Source organism: Strix uralensis, chromosome 16, assembly GCF_047716275.1.
Source record: "Strix uralensis isolate ZFMK-TIS-50842 chromosome 16, bStrUra1, whole genome shotgun sequence".
NCBI classification, from domain to species: Eukaryota; Metazoa; Chordata; class Aves; order Strigiformes; family Strigidae; genus Strix; species Strix uralensis.
In genome coordinates, this window is record NC_133987.1 from 7,557,078 (window position 1) to 7,571,789 (window position 14,712).

The 14,712-nt window shown below is 47.7% G+C and overlaps 1 protein-coding gene and 1 long non-coding RNA gene across 5 annotated transcripts in view; both read left to right on the plus strand.

Annotated features, from left to right (window-relative positions):
* The window catches only part of FBXL18 (F-box and leucine rich repeat protein 18), a 37,471-nt gene that overhangs the window by 11,354 nt on the left and 11,405 nt on the right, over nucleotides 1–14,712 (plus strand). For 3 of the 4 annotated variants that reach the window (XM_074885729.1, XM_074885728.1, XM_074885730.1), the window contains exon 5: nucleotides 7,484–13,461. The exons of the other annotated variant lie outside the window; for it this stretch is intronic. In XM_074885729.1, coding sequence (XP_074741830.1) covers nucleotides 7,484–7,640 — 157 coding nt within the window. In that variant the 3' untranslated portion in view covers nucleotides 7,641–13,461. Of the gene's footprint in view, nucleotides 1–7,483; nucleotides 13,462–14,712 lie in introns of those variants that run through there. 4 annotated transcript variants of the gene reach the window in all.
* On the plus strand, nucleotides 13,578–14,659 carry LOC141950624 (uncharacterized). Its single transcript, XR_012631101.1, has 3 exons — nucleotides 13,578–13,845; nucleotides 14,197–14,407; nucleotides 14,551–14,659. It is a non-coding gene; the product is annotated as an uncharacterized LOC141950624 (long non-coding RNA).

Here is a 14,712-nt window from a genome sequence, read left to right on the forward strand (position 1 = left end):
TGAAGTGTGTTTCAGGGCGGTGGGTGGGTAGCTGGGCTCAGCTGCTTGCGTCTCCCCAAAGCGCTGTCGGAATCTCCCGGGGTCTGGTAGCTCCTGGGAGAAGGTGCAGAGGGCTGGGGCTGGCTGGGCTCCTGGTGCAACATCCCCCAAGAGCTGTGGGGTTGGAGCGGGGAGTTGGTGGTCCTAGCTCAAGCTCTCTGCCCCCGTTCCCCTAGCCACGCTGGCTACCTGTCTCCAGCAAATGGCTTTGCAAAGTGAGTGTGCGACTTGGGTGACTCTGAGGGTTAACCAGTGCTGGAAAGTGCTGAGAATTTTACTGTTTTAGGACAGTCTGCCTGTTCTGGGGATCCAAGACCCACAGAAAGAGAAACACTAACTTAACCTTCCTTCTTCTGCCTGTGCCAGGTACGAGCACTGCTTAGTTTGAAGTGACTTTCACAGTAGGACTCCTGCCACTTTCCAGGAATAGCTATTTCAGTCTGAATTAGATGTCACTGTTCAAGCTTCTGTAGCATTACTTAAATTTTCCTCTGCTTGTTATTGTCATTTTTTTAGCATGAAACTCTTGGCTAGATCTTACCTTTTCTTAAACTGCTGATTCCAGTGGCCCCGTGTGGCTGTGAGATCTGTGATGCTTGCTGAAGGGATGAAGCACCCTCCTGGGATTCAGTTGCAGAAATAGGGCTTCCAGGTGGGAGCATGGGGGTGAAACTGAGTGTTTGGAAAGTGCTGAGCGAGCCATTCCCTCTCCTGGCATTTAGCACAGGATTGAACTATCACAAATGAATTTTTGCTCACCTCAGAGCTAAGCATTCCCCCCTCCCTTGTTGCTGTTGCCCTGGATATCCCTGCAGTATTCCTCTTGCCTGAATTCCCACTGTGGGCTTGGCTTCAGAAAGGCCCTTTTGGGTAATCCTTTTTTACTGCTAGAGTGGGTGGGAGGGGGCTGTTAGGGCAGCAAGTGAGTGCAAGAACATCTTTGAATTCAGCAGAGTCCTCCAGCGTCCCTCCTGCGCTGCCCACCTGACTGCTGCAATTGCATTGACACTGCAAAAACCTGGTATTAGCACCTAGGGCTTATTTGAGATTTTCAAGCTGGTTTTACATCCTTTCAACCACTTTCTTTTCCTTCTGACCTTGAAAAAGTCCCTCTCAGTACACTGCTGGCTCTCCTGGATCCCGGAGCCAGCGTGGTAGCTGCCAGTCCCCCTCCACTAGCCTAAGCATGTTGTGGGCTTAGGCCCTGCGTCTGATTGCAGAAGACTTAATGTATCGCTAGGCTGGTGTAGTGAATCATTAGCATCTTGTTCCAGCTTTCATTGTCTGTTTCATTTCCTGCTCTTGGAAACCCCTGAATCATTCTGTCACAGGCTGAATAACAAACTGCATCCTTGTCAGCTTGCGTTACCCAAGAATTCCTTGGCGGGCTTGGCAAAAGCTGACTCTGCTTGAGGTGTGGCCTGGACACCTTTGCTTCTACCAGGGATGTTTATGGGTGGGTTCAAATACTTTACAAGCCAGCATGGCTTGTGGGACCATCCCCGATTTGGCATATTAATGTATCTTCTTTTGGGGGTACTGAGATACCCGCTTCTTAAATGCATTCCTGTGGCTGACCCAAATGGCTTGTTCTAACTGCTAGCTCATGTGTTTTGAAGGGAATTTGGTCCTGAAACCTTCCTTAGTGGGTAGATTGGTTTGTGCATGAAAAAGGTTTCAAGGAGTGTCCTCTCTCTCTTGGCTGAGAAATAATATTGGAATAGTACTGCTGTGCTTTCTCTTCATGAGGGTGTAAAAGGCTGAACGGAAGCATTAACTGCAGCTTTAAAGCATTTCCATAGTAAAATAAATCTAATTGAGCAGTTATTGCAGTAGCTTTTTAATTTGTGGAAGAGATTAGGAAATAACTTTCAGCTTGCTCTGGCAGAGCACTCCCCTAGGACGTGTCCTGGGCGCTCTGGCATCGCTCTTTGGGTTCGTATTCCCTCCCCCTCTAATTGTCCGGTCACGTTTGACTGATGCAGAGTTCAGCTGGCAAAATAACGTAAGAACCTCAGTCTGCGAGCGTGTTTGATATAAACCTCAGCTCACAGAAGGAGTAGTGGAGTGTCATTCATGCCTTACAGAGAGAAACCACAGTAGAGAGATGTAATTTGCCTCTACCCGAGATGAGTCTGACGCGTATTGCTCCTTCCCCGTGACGCGATGCAGTGGCAGAGGATGCTGCATTGAAGATAATGGGAGAGCTGGCAGTGTTGTGTGTGAATGACTTCCAGAGTCCCATCTATGCCCTTTCGTCTCGGGTTGGAGACTGTAGTGATGGGACTTAAGGTGAGGGGGAATCGCAAGCCTTGGGAGAATGAATGCCAGTTTGTCCGTGTAGACATGAGGCTAAGGGTGGAAAACACACTTAAAGGAAAACACTTTATGGAGGAAATACCTCACTGTGTGGAGTTAAGAGCAACCTGAGGAATCTCAACAGCTTTCCTTGGGAACTGTTGAAGCCCGTTTCTGAGGTTAGAAAATGAAGTCTGCTCAGCGCTGGTACTCTGACAGGGTTGGAAGTGACAGTGGCCCTAAGGAATGGGTCTGCTTTAGAGTCAGCGTGTGGAGGCTTTGGACTCCTCTTGAGAGGCTCTGGGGCATGAGTGGGGGGCAAGGGGGTCCTCCCTGCTCACAGAGGAACAGGCCCGGGGGAATCCCACCCGCAGTTTCTTTGGCGTGGCTGGAAGATGCTCTGGAGAAGCATTTTTTTATGCTATTGGCAGTCACTGTAAGCAAGGAGAGCTTTTGCGGTTCCCTAGTACTGAGTTCAGGGCATGGCCAGTGGAACAAATTTGAAGTGTATGTCTGGCCTTCCCTGAAAAGATGAGAAAAGTGTGTGTATGTATGTTGGGTCATGCCACTTGTCAGCTGCTCCAGCTTGTCCTGGCACTTCTTCTGTTCCACTGTGCCATGCTTCAGGGATGGGAGTTTCCAGCCTGGCTCAGGTATGCTGGCTGAAGCTTTCAAGACAGATGCCATATTCGAACTTTCAAATGTGAGCAAGTCTTCCAGTGAAAACAGACTTAGGCTGTGCCTGGCAGAGGATTAACAGGGGTTTTGTGCATGTAGGTGATGAAAGAGCTGTGTAAGGGCAAAAAGTGAGTTGGTCTGAATTCACTTCTCTTGGGAAACTGGTGCCTCTCCAGAAGCAGCTCACCAACCTGTGGGGGAGGTCTAAGTGGAGGGGGGAGAAGGTGTGCGACTGCAACAGAGATTGGTTTGCATTTGTGAGAGTCACACAAACTGGAGTCCACATCTGCTCTGTCCCCTGTGTGCTCTGTTCGCCCAAATCAAGCTTCTGGTTTCCTTCCTTACTTTCCTTCTCTAGAGCCTCTTTTCCTAGAAGCTCATCTCAGTTTGGGGAGTTCAAATATTTGGCCTTGATCCACTCCTGATCCGCTGTTATTTCCTTGTTTTATCTGGTGTGTGCTGCTTTTGTTGCCAGTGCTTAATTATACTACCTTGTGTGCCCTTATTTCTGCTTACCAGCATTTGTGAAGTGGGATGTGCTGAAATGTCTGCATTTGGCATAGGGCTTTTCTTAGGTTTCTCTGAAAATCTCATGGGGGAATACATTCTTCAGCCCCAAATACTGCCTTATCCTTTCCTTACGAGTAAGAGAAGGTAAGTCTGAGCAGCACCTAACACAGTGGAGCTGTCCTCTTCTGGGGTCTGTGGTGCAGAGAGTTGGAGCGGGGCATAATCCGTCTTTACGGGCTGGCTGGTGAGATTCTCCTACAGCTTTGGGCTGCCCTTTAGCTCTATCAGCAGGTGGAGTCCTGGGGATTCATTGGCGTACCTAGAGAGGTATGTCTGAAAACACACACTGAGAGTGTTTGCCAGGAGATAACCGCATTCCAGGGAGTGACTCTTTTGTCTTGCTAAAATCGAGGAAATCTGATCAAAGTGCAGCCTTACTTTAGACTTTTTCTTTCTTTTTGACTTTGTCCCTGACCTACATATTGGATTCTGCCACGCTGGTTGGAAGTAATTGAGATGGTAGTGTTAGGCTATTTACCAAGCTGTTCACTTGAAAATAACCTTTCTGTGTCCAGTCCACACCTGTTCTGGGATAATTTTGGAGGCAAATAACAAAGCACCATTAACCCTTTCAGCCACATGCAACCCGTTCAAGCTCTAACTGTAGAGTGAGGTTATAGCTCTGCTGATGCCAGGAGGAATTTGTGACACCGGGTGCGCTTTGCTGCTCGTTTCCCAGCTCGATGGATGATTCCAGCCAGCAGCTGAAGTCAGGCCCTCTCTGTGTCCACATCCAAATGAGGACACTTCAGAGACTTCCTTGTAAAAACTCCTGCTGGGTGGTTGTTGGTTTGGTGTTGAGTCTGCTGGACCAGAGGCTATGCTGGAAAATATGTGTGTGGAGGGGTATTTTCTTTGTTATCCCAGTGGTTGTTTCTGATTAAAGGGTCTGTTTTGAAGGGGCTGCTAGTCAGTTGCCTAGAAAACTTGCTTTCATTTAATTAATCATGATGAGTTTAGTCTGGAGGTTTTGTAGGAGAGAGCAAGCAAGCATATCCTTGGCTTCTTTCCCTTGGAAAAAAAGCAGGGTTTCATGTCTGAAACTGCAGCTCTTTTGTCTCCCCAGGTCGACATCCTTCTCTGTCCTTCGGGTTTTAATTTTACAAGCCATGCGCTTGCAGAGGTAGATCCAGTTTGAAGTCCATCCAGGTGTGGAATGAGGAAAGAACCGTCAAGAAGATTACAGGAGCTATTCTGCAACTCATTAACTCAATCTCTTCCCCTTCTTGTTATCTCCTCCCCATGCCCGGGGCCCTTCGAACTAGTGCTCTAACTGCTTCTCACTTAATCTAGCCCACCTGGACAGGTGTATGAAGAAAGGAATTGCCTTCCGGGGAAGGACTAAAGGAGCATAGATTGCAGAGGGAGTCTGCTTTTGGGAACTGCTAATCCCAGTTTAACATTATGACAGCTGCTCGTTAAAATCGGGGTGTTTTTTAACAGGCAGTTAAAGGAGAGGCTTTGCACGCACATTTAGCTGAGAATAATAGTGAACCATGTGCATTTGATTTTTTTTTTCTTAAATCACGCAAATTGTACATGGAAAGAATTCTCCGGCGTCAACTTGCTGGGGTATGGAATTTACAAGGTTTGCAGTAACATACAGTTTCCTGTTGAGGGGGGGAGAAAATTACAAAGCTTTCTTTTTTTCTTTTTATTATTTTTTTTTTAAGATCAAGTTCAAACCTCTCATATAAATTCAGCCTCTTTGGAAGGTATACTTACTGTGTTGGGGTTTTTCAGTTGTCCTGGTGGCAGATTGTCATGTAAACTTGTCTAGGTTCTCATTTTTATAGCTACATGTAAAGGCTGCTTATAAACTACAATTTTGTATATGGTGAGAAGGCAGCATGCAGATCTAATTTGGGAGAGTCTATATACAGAGAAAGAAGCAGAGGTTTCTTTGCCTTGGGGAGATGGCTGTTTCTTCCTAGCTGAACTTCAGTAAACTTGGTCTATTAACATGATTTTCTCTGCAGGACTGTGGTGTTGGATAAGAAACATGAAGAGCTGAGGCAGAGGAGGGACTATCAAAGAGACATTTGCTGTATTTTATGTAATTTCACTGCAGACTTTACCAACTGCCTCCCAGATCAGCGGTTATTTGCTGGTTGATTTCTTGTAGGCAGTGCTGTGGAAGTAAGAAACGGCGCAGCTCCTACACAAGCCCCCAGATCCACTCAAGGAGTGGTGGTGTCCTTTTCTGCCAGCCCTTAGGCATGAAGGGCAGGTCTGTGATGCAGAAAGATATAACATTGCCCTGGGTAGTTTTGTTGTTGGAAATCGTTACTCCTGCAGCTACTTAGGTTCAGGCAAATTAAGTTAACCCACCAGGACTGAGCAACTAGCTTTGGCATGGGAGCTTCTCTTGCTACATTTTTGGCAGCTTTACTCCAAATCATTTGTGGATGGGAAGGGAACATCCTTTCTGTCTCCCAGGAAATGCCAGTCTCTTGAGGCCTTTTCTTCAGCTGGCTGTATTGCTACCTGGGATTTTCATGCGTGTTTCCAGCAGCCAAATCTCCAGCTGTTCCCTCTCTGTTTGACAGAAATCTGGCTGTTTCAGAGCTAGGATGAGCTGGGAATTTTCCAGACCCGCATTTGTGTAAGAGAAGTCTGTTGAGCAGTGAACTCCTCTTTCCACCCAACACAACTTGGTTCAGCCTCAGGGGACTGATGCTGCCAGTTTGACTCTGCCTCCTTTAGAGTGATAATGAACTGGCCCTTGTCACACAGTTCAGAGGAAGCATTGGTGGCATGGGGCTAATAGTCACAAGTCTTTTAATCTTAAGGGTGTAAGTCTTAAGCTATAGCGTAATTTCCCTTTACCCCCCAGCTTTAGCAAGACTGAACTCTTGTTATGCTATACTGAGTAATACTATTTCTCTTACCCCGAGTTCTCTTACTCACCAGGTTGCTATCGTGTAGAGTACTTGCTGATGGGGACTCGGGGCGGGGGTGTGTTGTATGGTTCTTTTTACATTGTATAAATGGCTTTAACTTTGGCTGTTCTCTTCCTCTACTCTGTAATTATAACCCTGCTGCTCCTCTCTCATGTTGTCACATCAGGTCTCTAGCTTGCAAGGTCCGGGATGTGTCCTGGAAGGCAGACCCAGTGGTGTGATGTTGGAAAGAAGAGCTGGGAGGGCAGGAGGAGAATGCAAATTTCTCCAAGAGGGGAACCAAAAGATTGAGGTTCTAGATTCAGAAACTGGAACCCAGAATTCAAGTAGCAAACGGGGACATTTGCGTGTGTTTGTTAGGGCAAATTCCTGCGGTGCCAAGACAGGTTTTGTGCAACTTGAATTAAAAAGGAGGCTTCAGTGCATGTGTGTGTGCTCACACACTTCAATGCTTATCTGCAGATCTGAGTTTTCTAAACTTGCCTGTGCTCTAATTGCAGAGAGTAGACTCTGCATGCGGAACAACCCAGCCTGAAGTGATAATCCCAGGCTTAGCCCCGAGGGAATGCCTGGCACTGCTCTGGCCTGATTTTCTTAATGGCTCTGCAACTTGCTGCTGGTTTGTAGGTGGTTTAAATTGTTATCTCTGAGCACCTTGCCCAGCTTGGGCAGAGCTCTGAGGATCTCTGATCCTCTGAAAATACCTATATATTGTGACTTATTAATTCTTTAAAACTTCTTCCCTCCCCATGTTAGGCCCAGTTTGAGCTTGTCAGCTCAACAGACTTGCTGAAAAGGGGTGCAAGCCCAGCCTGCACTCCCTGCTGACACATAAAGAGGAGAGTGGCAAGCCTTGACTTCCAGCTGCCCCTCCTGTCTCCCCTGAACAACCCTTCCTTGCCCCCACTGCTGCATGATCTACATCCATGCATTCCCCTTCTCCTGCACTGGAGAATTCGTATTTTTCCTCAGCTAATAACCTATGTCTGATTTAGTTTCCAGGCGGACCGCCCTGCATTAAATGTCGTCATTTTCCCTCTGCTTCATGAGGACTTGACAGAGGTCATCAGAGATGTCCCCATGCGGCACTTGGATGAAATTACCTTGTTTAAAAGCAGAGTGGCCGAGGAACCTCCCAACTTATGGTGGTGACTGTCACAGCATGGAAAGGACAGTCAGCGTGAACACATGAAATAGCTTCTTCTTGGCCTGGATTCCCTATCTTCAGCTCCTGGCCACCTCACTGGATGCTGTACAATCACTTTAAATAGGTGCAATTGCAAAATAAAAAAAGCTGGTCCTCTGCAGTGGGGAAACATCTACTGGATATTGCTTGCATCTGAAAATCCTGTCTCAAAGGCTTCTGGAATCTGATGAGTATTTCCTTGCGGTTAATATGAATTGTTTTGTTATTTTACTGAAGTTAAAGGTAAGAGAAACTGAATTAACAATGCTCTTCCCCCTGTGTCGCCTGGTGTATTTCCTAAGGGTCCCTGTGTACTTTGGCAGTGTGCTTTGTGATATTGGTGGAAATCATTCTTTGCTTCAGTCTATTTTTGGCAAAGTAGAAAGCCTAAGACAGCTAAGAGGCACAGAAATGTGTTGCTCAGTTGAAGTGCATCACATCTTTTCTATGTTACAGATACGCATTTGTAGTCACACACATGCAATCACAGATATTTAAAGGGTTTTTTTGATTGAGAAGTACCACAAGGACTCTTTTTTATTTTTGAATAACAAATTAAGGTCATTAGCGCCTTGACCATGGTATGTTCTTGCTGATGCTTTTTCCATCGGTCTGGTGGAAGAAGTTCTCAGCTCTTTTGGAAATCCTTGTCCTAGGGTAGATGGTGCCTGCAGTGAATAAGTTGAGGCTCTGATCTGATTTAAATGGAGTCTGTCTTGCAGTGTAGATGGGAATGTAGTGTTCCAGTTCTGTCCTTAGATCCCATGCCTTGAGCTCATGCTAATTTTAGAGATGTTATGAAGTATTTTCACAGTGTGATTTCAGTCAGCTTCTCTGCTCCACAGAACTTCCTCAGGCATTAGTAGTGGTCTGGATCACTTTCATATTGCCTTATTTACTGAGCACTTTTGAAAGCATCAGACAGCTGTACCAAAAGCCCAGCAACGTACTCCTGGAGCTACGTTTCTGGGTGGCAGTTGGATTTCCCTTCTGCTGGAGTATTTTGTGGTAGCCCACTGGGTCTGTCTTCTGCAAAACAGCTATCAACTAGAACTGTCTAACTTCTCCACCCAAACGCTCCCTGATGTGTTGAGCAGTGCTTTTCTGGGGAGACCCAGTGTTGTCCAAAGATGATGTCCCCACCTCCTTGTCAGCATTTTCTACACAAGAGGCCATCCTAAATGGTGTTCCACCATCAGTGGTTCATAGGAAGCCTGATCTGATGGGATAGATTTGAGAGCAAAATGTATCTCACAGCTTTGGAGGACTTTCCGTCCTTATTTTCCCATCAGTCAGGTGTGAACCTGCCTGGAAATCTGTCTTGCTGTTGTAAATCTTGAGCCAGACTGCAGTAACCTTTGTGCTCAGATAGGTTACGGTGTTAATGAGCAGGTTAATGTTAGTTTTCTACTAGCACAAGTCTCTGCATTGCTAAAACTAACCTCTGCATGTGTTTGCTGTCTGCCCTGAGTTTCTCTGTCTTCCCCCCTCAGGCCAGGGTGCCAGCAACAGTCTCTGGTTTGCAGTTGGTATCAAGGTGGTGAGGCCAGCTCGTGCTCCTCTGGGAACGGCCACAGCTGAGCTGCGATCGCTCCTGAAGTATTTGAGACTCTGCCTCAGGTTAGACACCGTGGCGGTGAGTGTGAGGAGCTGGTGCCCTGTTCTTGGCATCCTGCCACTGTTTTCTCTCCTGCTGTCCCAACGAGGTCGTTCTTTCTACCTCTTGTCATATTATTCGCCTGTTTGAATCCCTCTCTCCCTCTCCAACAGCTTTCTTCTCTCATTCTCCCTCAGCAAATCAGATGGACTTTCTGGCAGGAACACGAGCCACTGCTCTGTCCAGTTCAGGCCACTTCAGCTCTGCCTAGTTTTTGTCTGGGGGTTAGGCAGGGAGTGTTTGCAGAGCTGCTTTCTCCTTCTTGCTTGAAGCATTAGCAAAGCTGCTTTCTCCTCCTTGTGCCTCAAGGCAGCACAGAGGGAAGGCTGAGGGTATGGAACGAGCTCTCTGATGCCTAAGGGGACCTGTTTTGTGATGTTTGGTACGTGCCGCAGGAGCGAGGCCATTCCCACCCTCAGCCAGGATTTCCCCTCCACATAGAGGCTGTGGCACCAAAAGAGTTTGGCAGAACCACCAGCTCCCCTGTTCCTGGGTTTCCTGTTTCCTGCTGGAAAACCTGGGTTGGGGAGAGCAGTATGTGGAAAATGCCTGTTGCTTAATGGTGGTGTTAACCCTTTGGTCTTGGGGGTTAGAAGAACCTGATGAAACATGCTGTACCTTTTGCTTGGCAAAGCAATACCCATCTGCCTCGTGTCTTGCGAGATCAGGGCAGGCAATCAGGCATGTTTTATAATGCCATTATTCTGTTGCCTGGAGTATGATGTTTAGACATCTGTATTCACACAAGCGGGTCAGAAGTCCTGATGCAAATGCTACCAGTTATAATCGGGGCTAGGAAAGGTCACCCACAGGTAATAAAGATAGCACCACAAATAGTGATAAAGAGCTAAAAACTCCTTCCACCCCCGACTCCCCAACTCTGGGCCAATGCTCGATATCTCTACTACAAATCCTCTTATGGTGAGTGAGAATTTCCGCTGCTTCTGCACTCCAGGCAGGATTCACCAGATGTTAATAATGTGCTTATTTTCTCTAAGTGCTATTTTGGCATCGGTGTTAATTACAATTTATATTCTGCAACATTTACACTGGGAAAAGAACCCACCCTAATAGTCCCCAATTGGCAGAGCCGGGCTATTAAACATAGCACCATATGTTCTGAGCAGAGCAATATATGGGACTCGGAGCCCACTCAGTGCTGAGACTCCGGCGTGCAGCGTTAGAGGAGGAGAGGAGAACAGAGAGATGGGTGTTTTGTTCCTAGCTCTTATTTAATATGAAATTCCCCCTCCTTTTCTCTGGTCTCTGTCCCCATCTCTCCAGAAATCTCCCTCCCGCTATCTGTGAGCATCTAATAAGGTGATCTCTGAGCCTGCTGATGCCACTGTCCATAGTCTAAAATAAATGAATTCAATTACAGTCGGTGCCCTTCTCGCAGGGAGTGCCTCTGCAGGATTCCCAGTCCCTGCTGCCGTGTTTCTTGCTGCGCTCCAAATCAGACCTCCCATCTTTGGGGACTGCAGAAGAAATCTTTGCTTTGACTACCAACGAGGTGTCTGCGCTTCTCTGGGAGAAGTGTATTCTGGGACAAAGTGCCGTTAGCGCATAAAATCAGAAGTTGTTTGCTGCTCTGCTAATGTCTGAAGTCTTGTTTAGCAAAGTGACATTTGGTTCCTGCAGGCTGGAAGGGTCTAGACCGGAAGAGTGACAGTGGTTTTGGTGTGGGGAGTTTGGTGGGGTGAAGTCATCAGCGTTTTGGTAGGTTTCTTAGGGCTGTAGGTTAAAGGATTGCTTCCTCAGCCGTTTTGCAAAGCTGATTTCATGGTCTCTTTAGAAAACAGCAGCGTATCCACTGCTCAGTTTGGAAAGGGGGCTGTGTGGCAAAGCCTCTCCCTCCAGGAGAGCTTGGGCGGTGGTCGCTTGTCTGTTGGGGAGGTGGTTTGGCAGGAGGAGAAGAGATGGGAGCGAGAGGAGGCAGAACTGTGTCATGGACCTCAAACTGGAAGCCAGACACACGCTGTGAGACTTGGCGTCGGTTTCCCCACTTGTGAAAGGGGAGGAGGGCTCACCCACCCCGCACGAGGGAGCTTGCAGGGGTGCAGAACGCTCTCCCCTCTGGGCGAGGTGCTGCTCCCTTGGGAGGAGAGGGCAGGGCTGGGGCTGCTAATGCAGGCTGACGGGTAGCAGAGCAGCGACCCTGCTCGCTTTAATTCGCGTGACTACCTCCTCCTCTGCCGAGGCGTGTGAGACTCCCAGGGGAGCAGAGCAGGATCCGTCCCTTCACCTTGCTGATCTTCAGATGCATGAAAGTCCTGGGGCGACGTACAGGAACGGGACTGTGTGTTGTGAGGTGCTGGGTGCTTTTCTCCCGGCAGCCCTTTTTTAGGATGGGATATCCCCCTGTGGCTGCAGAAATGTGGGGCTTTTCTGTTTGTGGAGTTAACCGGTGCGGAATGGTTGTTTCGGCTGCTTAAGGGAGATGCAATCCCCCCTTGGCCGGTCCCAGCAGAGAGTGTCCAGCCGAAGCTCCTCTCCCCTGTCTGCAGGGAGCCTGGAGCCGGCAGCCAGGCGAGCCAGGCAGGGTGTTGCAGAGGCAAATCTCCTTCCACTGCAGCTCTCCTGCCTCTTTGATTAGATGCGCAGGCAGCCGGGGTACTCTAGCAGGAGAATCATTTCCATAGAAACCAATTGGGATGTTGTACAGGGAATAATGATTAATAGTGAAGAGATGTTGCCTCAGGCCCTTTTCATTTTTTAGGGGGCAGTGAGGGACAAACCGGAGCACAGGTGGGGGGACAGGCAGGGTTGGAAACTAATGGAAACCATCCCTTCCATTAATTTCCAGGGCAGGTTCCCCTCTTCTCCTCCTACCCTGCCCCCCACTGCTGCTTCCCAGCTTTCGTCAAATTTTCAAAATGGCTAACCTGGTTAGAAATAATCATAATAATAAAAAAGGATGGATGAGGTCTGACTACTAACATTGTTGCTGTTAGCAGCAGGATTTCAGCCATAAAACATGAAGCAAGGGAGGCATTGACCTTTCCGCTGTTTGAAATGAATGGAGACATCAATATCTATTGTTTTGTGGCATTGACCTCTGACGCTCTCGTTTTGCCCTCCCCTTTCTTTTTTTTTAATTTCCCCCTGACACTCGAGGAAAGGGGTCAGTTTGTACCATCTATTGATCCCGATCTTACTTGGTGATAGGGAAATAATTAGAATTTTAAAGATCTCTGCTGCACGCTGGTGAAATACATAGATGCGCACGCTAAGCCCCCGCTTCCTGCGTTGCATTCTCCCCCCTTCCTTGCAGAGATTCAAAGCTCAGAGATCTGAAGGAAGATGGATCAATATAGGTTTAATCATGATGGGGTTTTTATTTCAGTTTTTTACATAGTAAAGTGTAACGTTTTATGTTAATGTTGTTGGAGTCTGGCTGCCTGGTGCCTTGTTTTATTTATTGTTTTAAGTAGCCCCTTCTTTTGTGAACTTCATCTATGTACAGAGAATGTGAAATCAGGCATTGCTAATTAGCTGTATGACAATTAAGTAATGTAGCACAAAACCATTAGGACACTGGATTTGTTTTTGAAGTTTGTCCTTTGAAGTGGAAGCTGCAACTCCCTGCCCAAGGCTGCTGGGGAAAATGTTTTTCTATCAAAACTTTCTTTGAAAATAAAATGTCAGTGTAAGAGTCCCTATTTCTGTCGTCTCTCCCTATAAACAGCGGGTGGAAATTGTTTCTTATTGTAAAAACTGCTGGCATTGATAGAAAGGGGAATTCAGAAAAGCATTAAATGGGCAGTTGGTCTCCAAACACCCTTGGTTCTGGTAGAGATGTTACCAAAACCGCTTGTTTAGCTTGTTGAAAGTGAACGGTGCTGCTTTAGGAGAAAAGTCACAACCAACACCCTGGAGATGGCAAAGGGAGGTGACCCACAAAACTGTGGGTTCACCTCTGACACCTCAAGTGCCATCAGGATGTGGCGCAGCCTGGTCGGAAATACCGACAAGCTCCTCGGTTCGGGCTCCTCCATCTGTGCACTCGTTTGACACTTGTGTTTGCATCTGGCCCTTTGTTCTAGTAGTGAGTCGAATTCTGAATGTGCAACTTTCATGTACGCTGGTGGCATGTAAAACTTCAAATAAAGAGTGAAACTGATTTTGAACCGGGTCTCTCTTGTTGCCTCCTGCCTCTTACTTCCCTTTAAAACCAAAGCCATCCTCCTAGGAGGCATGCTTTGGTGTGTCACACTTGAAGTTTAAGTGAGGTGAGTTGCTGCGGTGAGGTGTGTGTGGGCAGGAATGTGCCTGGGTGTAGCCCCAGTCTTGACTGGGAGCTGTGGAAGCGTCACCCACTGGGAGCACTGGGGTGAGCGGTGCTAATGGGGTTCACCTCCCTGTTCCCGCAGGTCTGAGGTTTGTGGATGCTGCTCTGTGGCACGTTAAAGAAGGAGCTACTTTGTCTTTAGGAAATGCTTTTCCTCCGTGGATCTCTGAGCACTCAACTGCTGAGCCATGTTGCTGTGGGACAAAACAACCGTTATCCTTGGGTAAGTGAGCCAAAGTGACTTGCAGCAGGTCCACTGGTATGGTGGGAGGTGGCAGCACGTGCTGCTCGTGATGAAGGCAGCTCTGCAGGCATTCACCTGCCCCGGCAGCAGCAGTTCTGCCCTTGCAGCCATGGCAGATGCCTGGTCCCTGGATTCCAGGGGCCCACGGTGGTGGCTGAAAGCGTATTACCACCAAATATTGGAGGGGAGTGGGATGGATGTGCTGGACCACAGCCCTGTGCACAATCCATCTGGAGCAGCGCCAGCCGCTGTTTTACTGCGTGGAAAGGCTGATCGATGCTAAAGAAAATGTGCATCCTATTGAGCTGTCTCTTGTGTTGCTCTTTCTAGGGTGCAGGATAGTGATACGTGGGGAACCCGGGCTTCAGGTACTTGCAGTATCTACTTTGGATTAAAAAAAATCCACAAAACAAACACGCAAGAGGAACAGCTTGGTGGAAAACGGTGCAGCTCGTGTACCCATGTGCTTAAATCAACTCACCCCAGGGAGGTGAAGCAGTAGGAGATCACTCCAAATTGATGAGTGATCAGTTTTTAAAAGGTGAGTGAGTCCGTGCAGGATTTGTGGTGGGACTACAGGAGAGCACGTGTGCTGTCTCTCCCCGCAGCGATCTGAGGTCCTGCACCAGGTTTTATTTCAGAGGGGATCACGAGCTCTCCTCTGTTGTTTTTCTGTTCTGGCAGGTCTGCTCACCAGGGCACGGAGCAGAGACCCTCCTTCCATTCCTCCTGCGCTTGTGTTTAAGTTATGGATTTTATTGTTCCAATAACTTTTATCTAAATGTGGTTTTGGGGGAGGGAGGAAAGAGATAAGGAGGGAGGAGGCTGAGGAAAGAATGTGCTTTT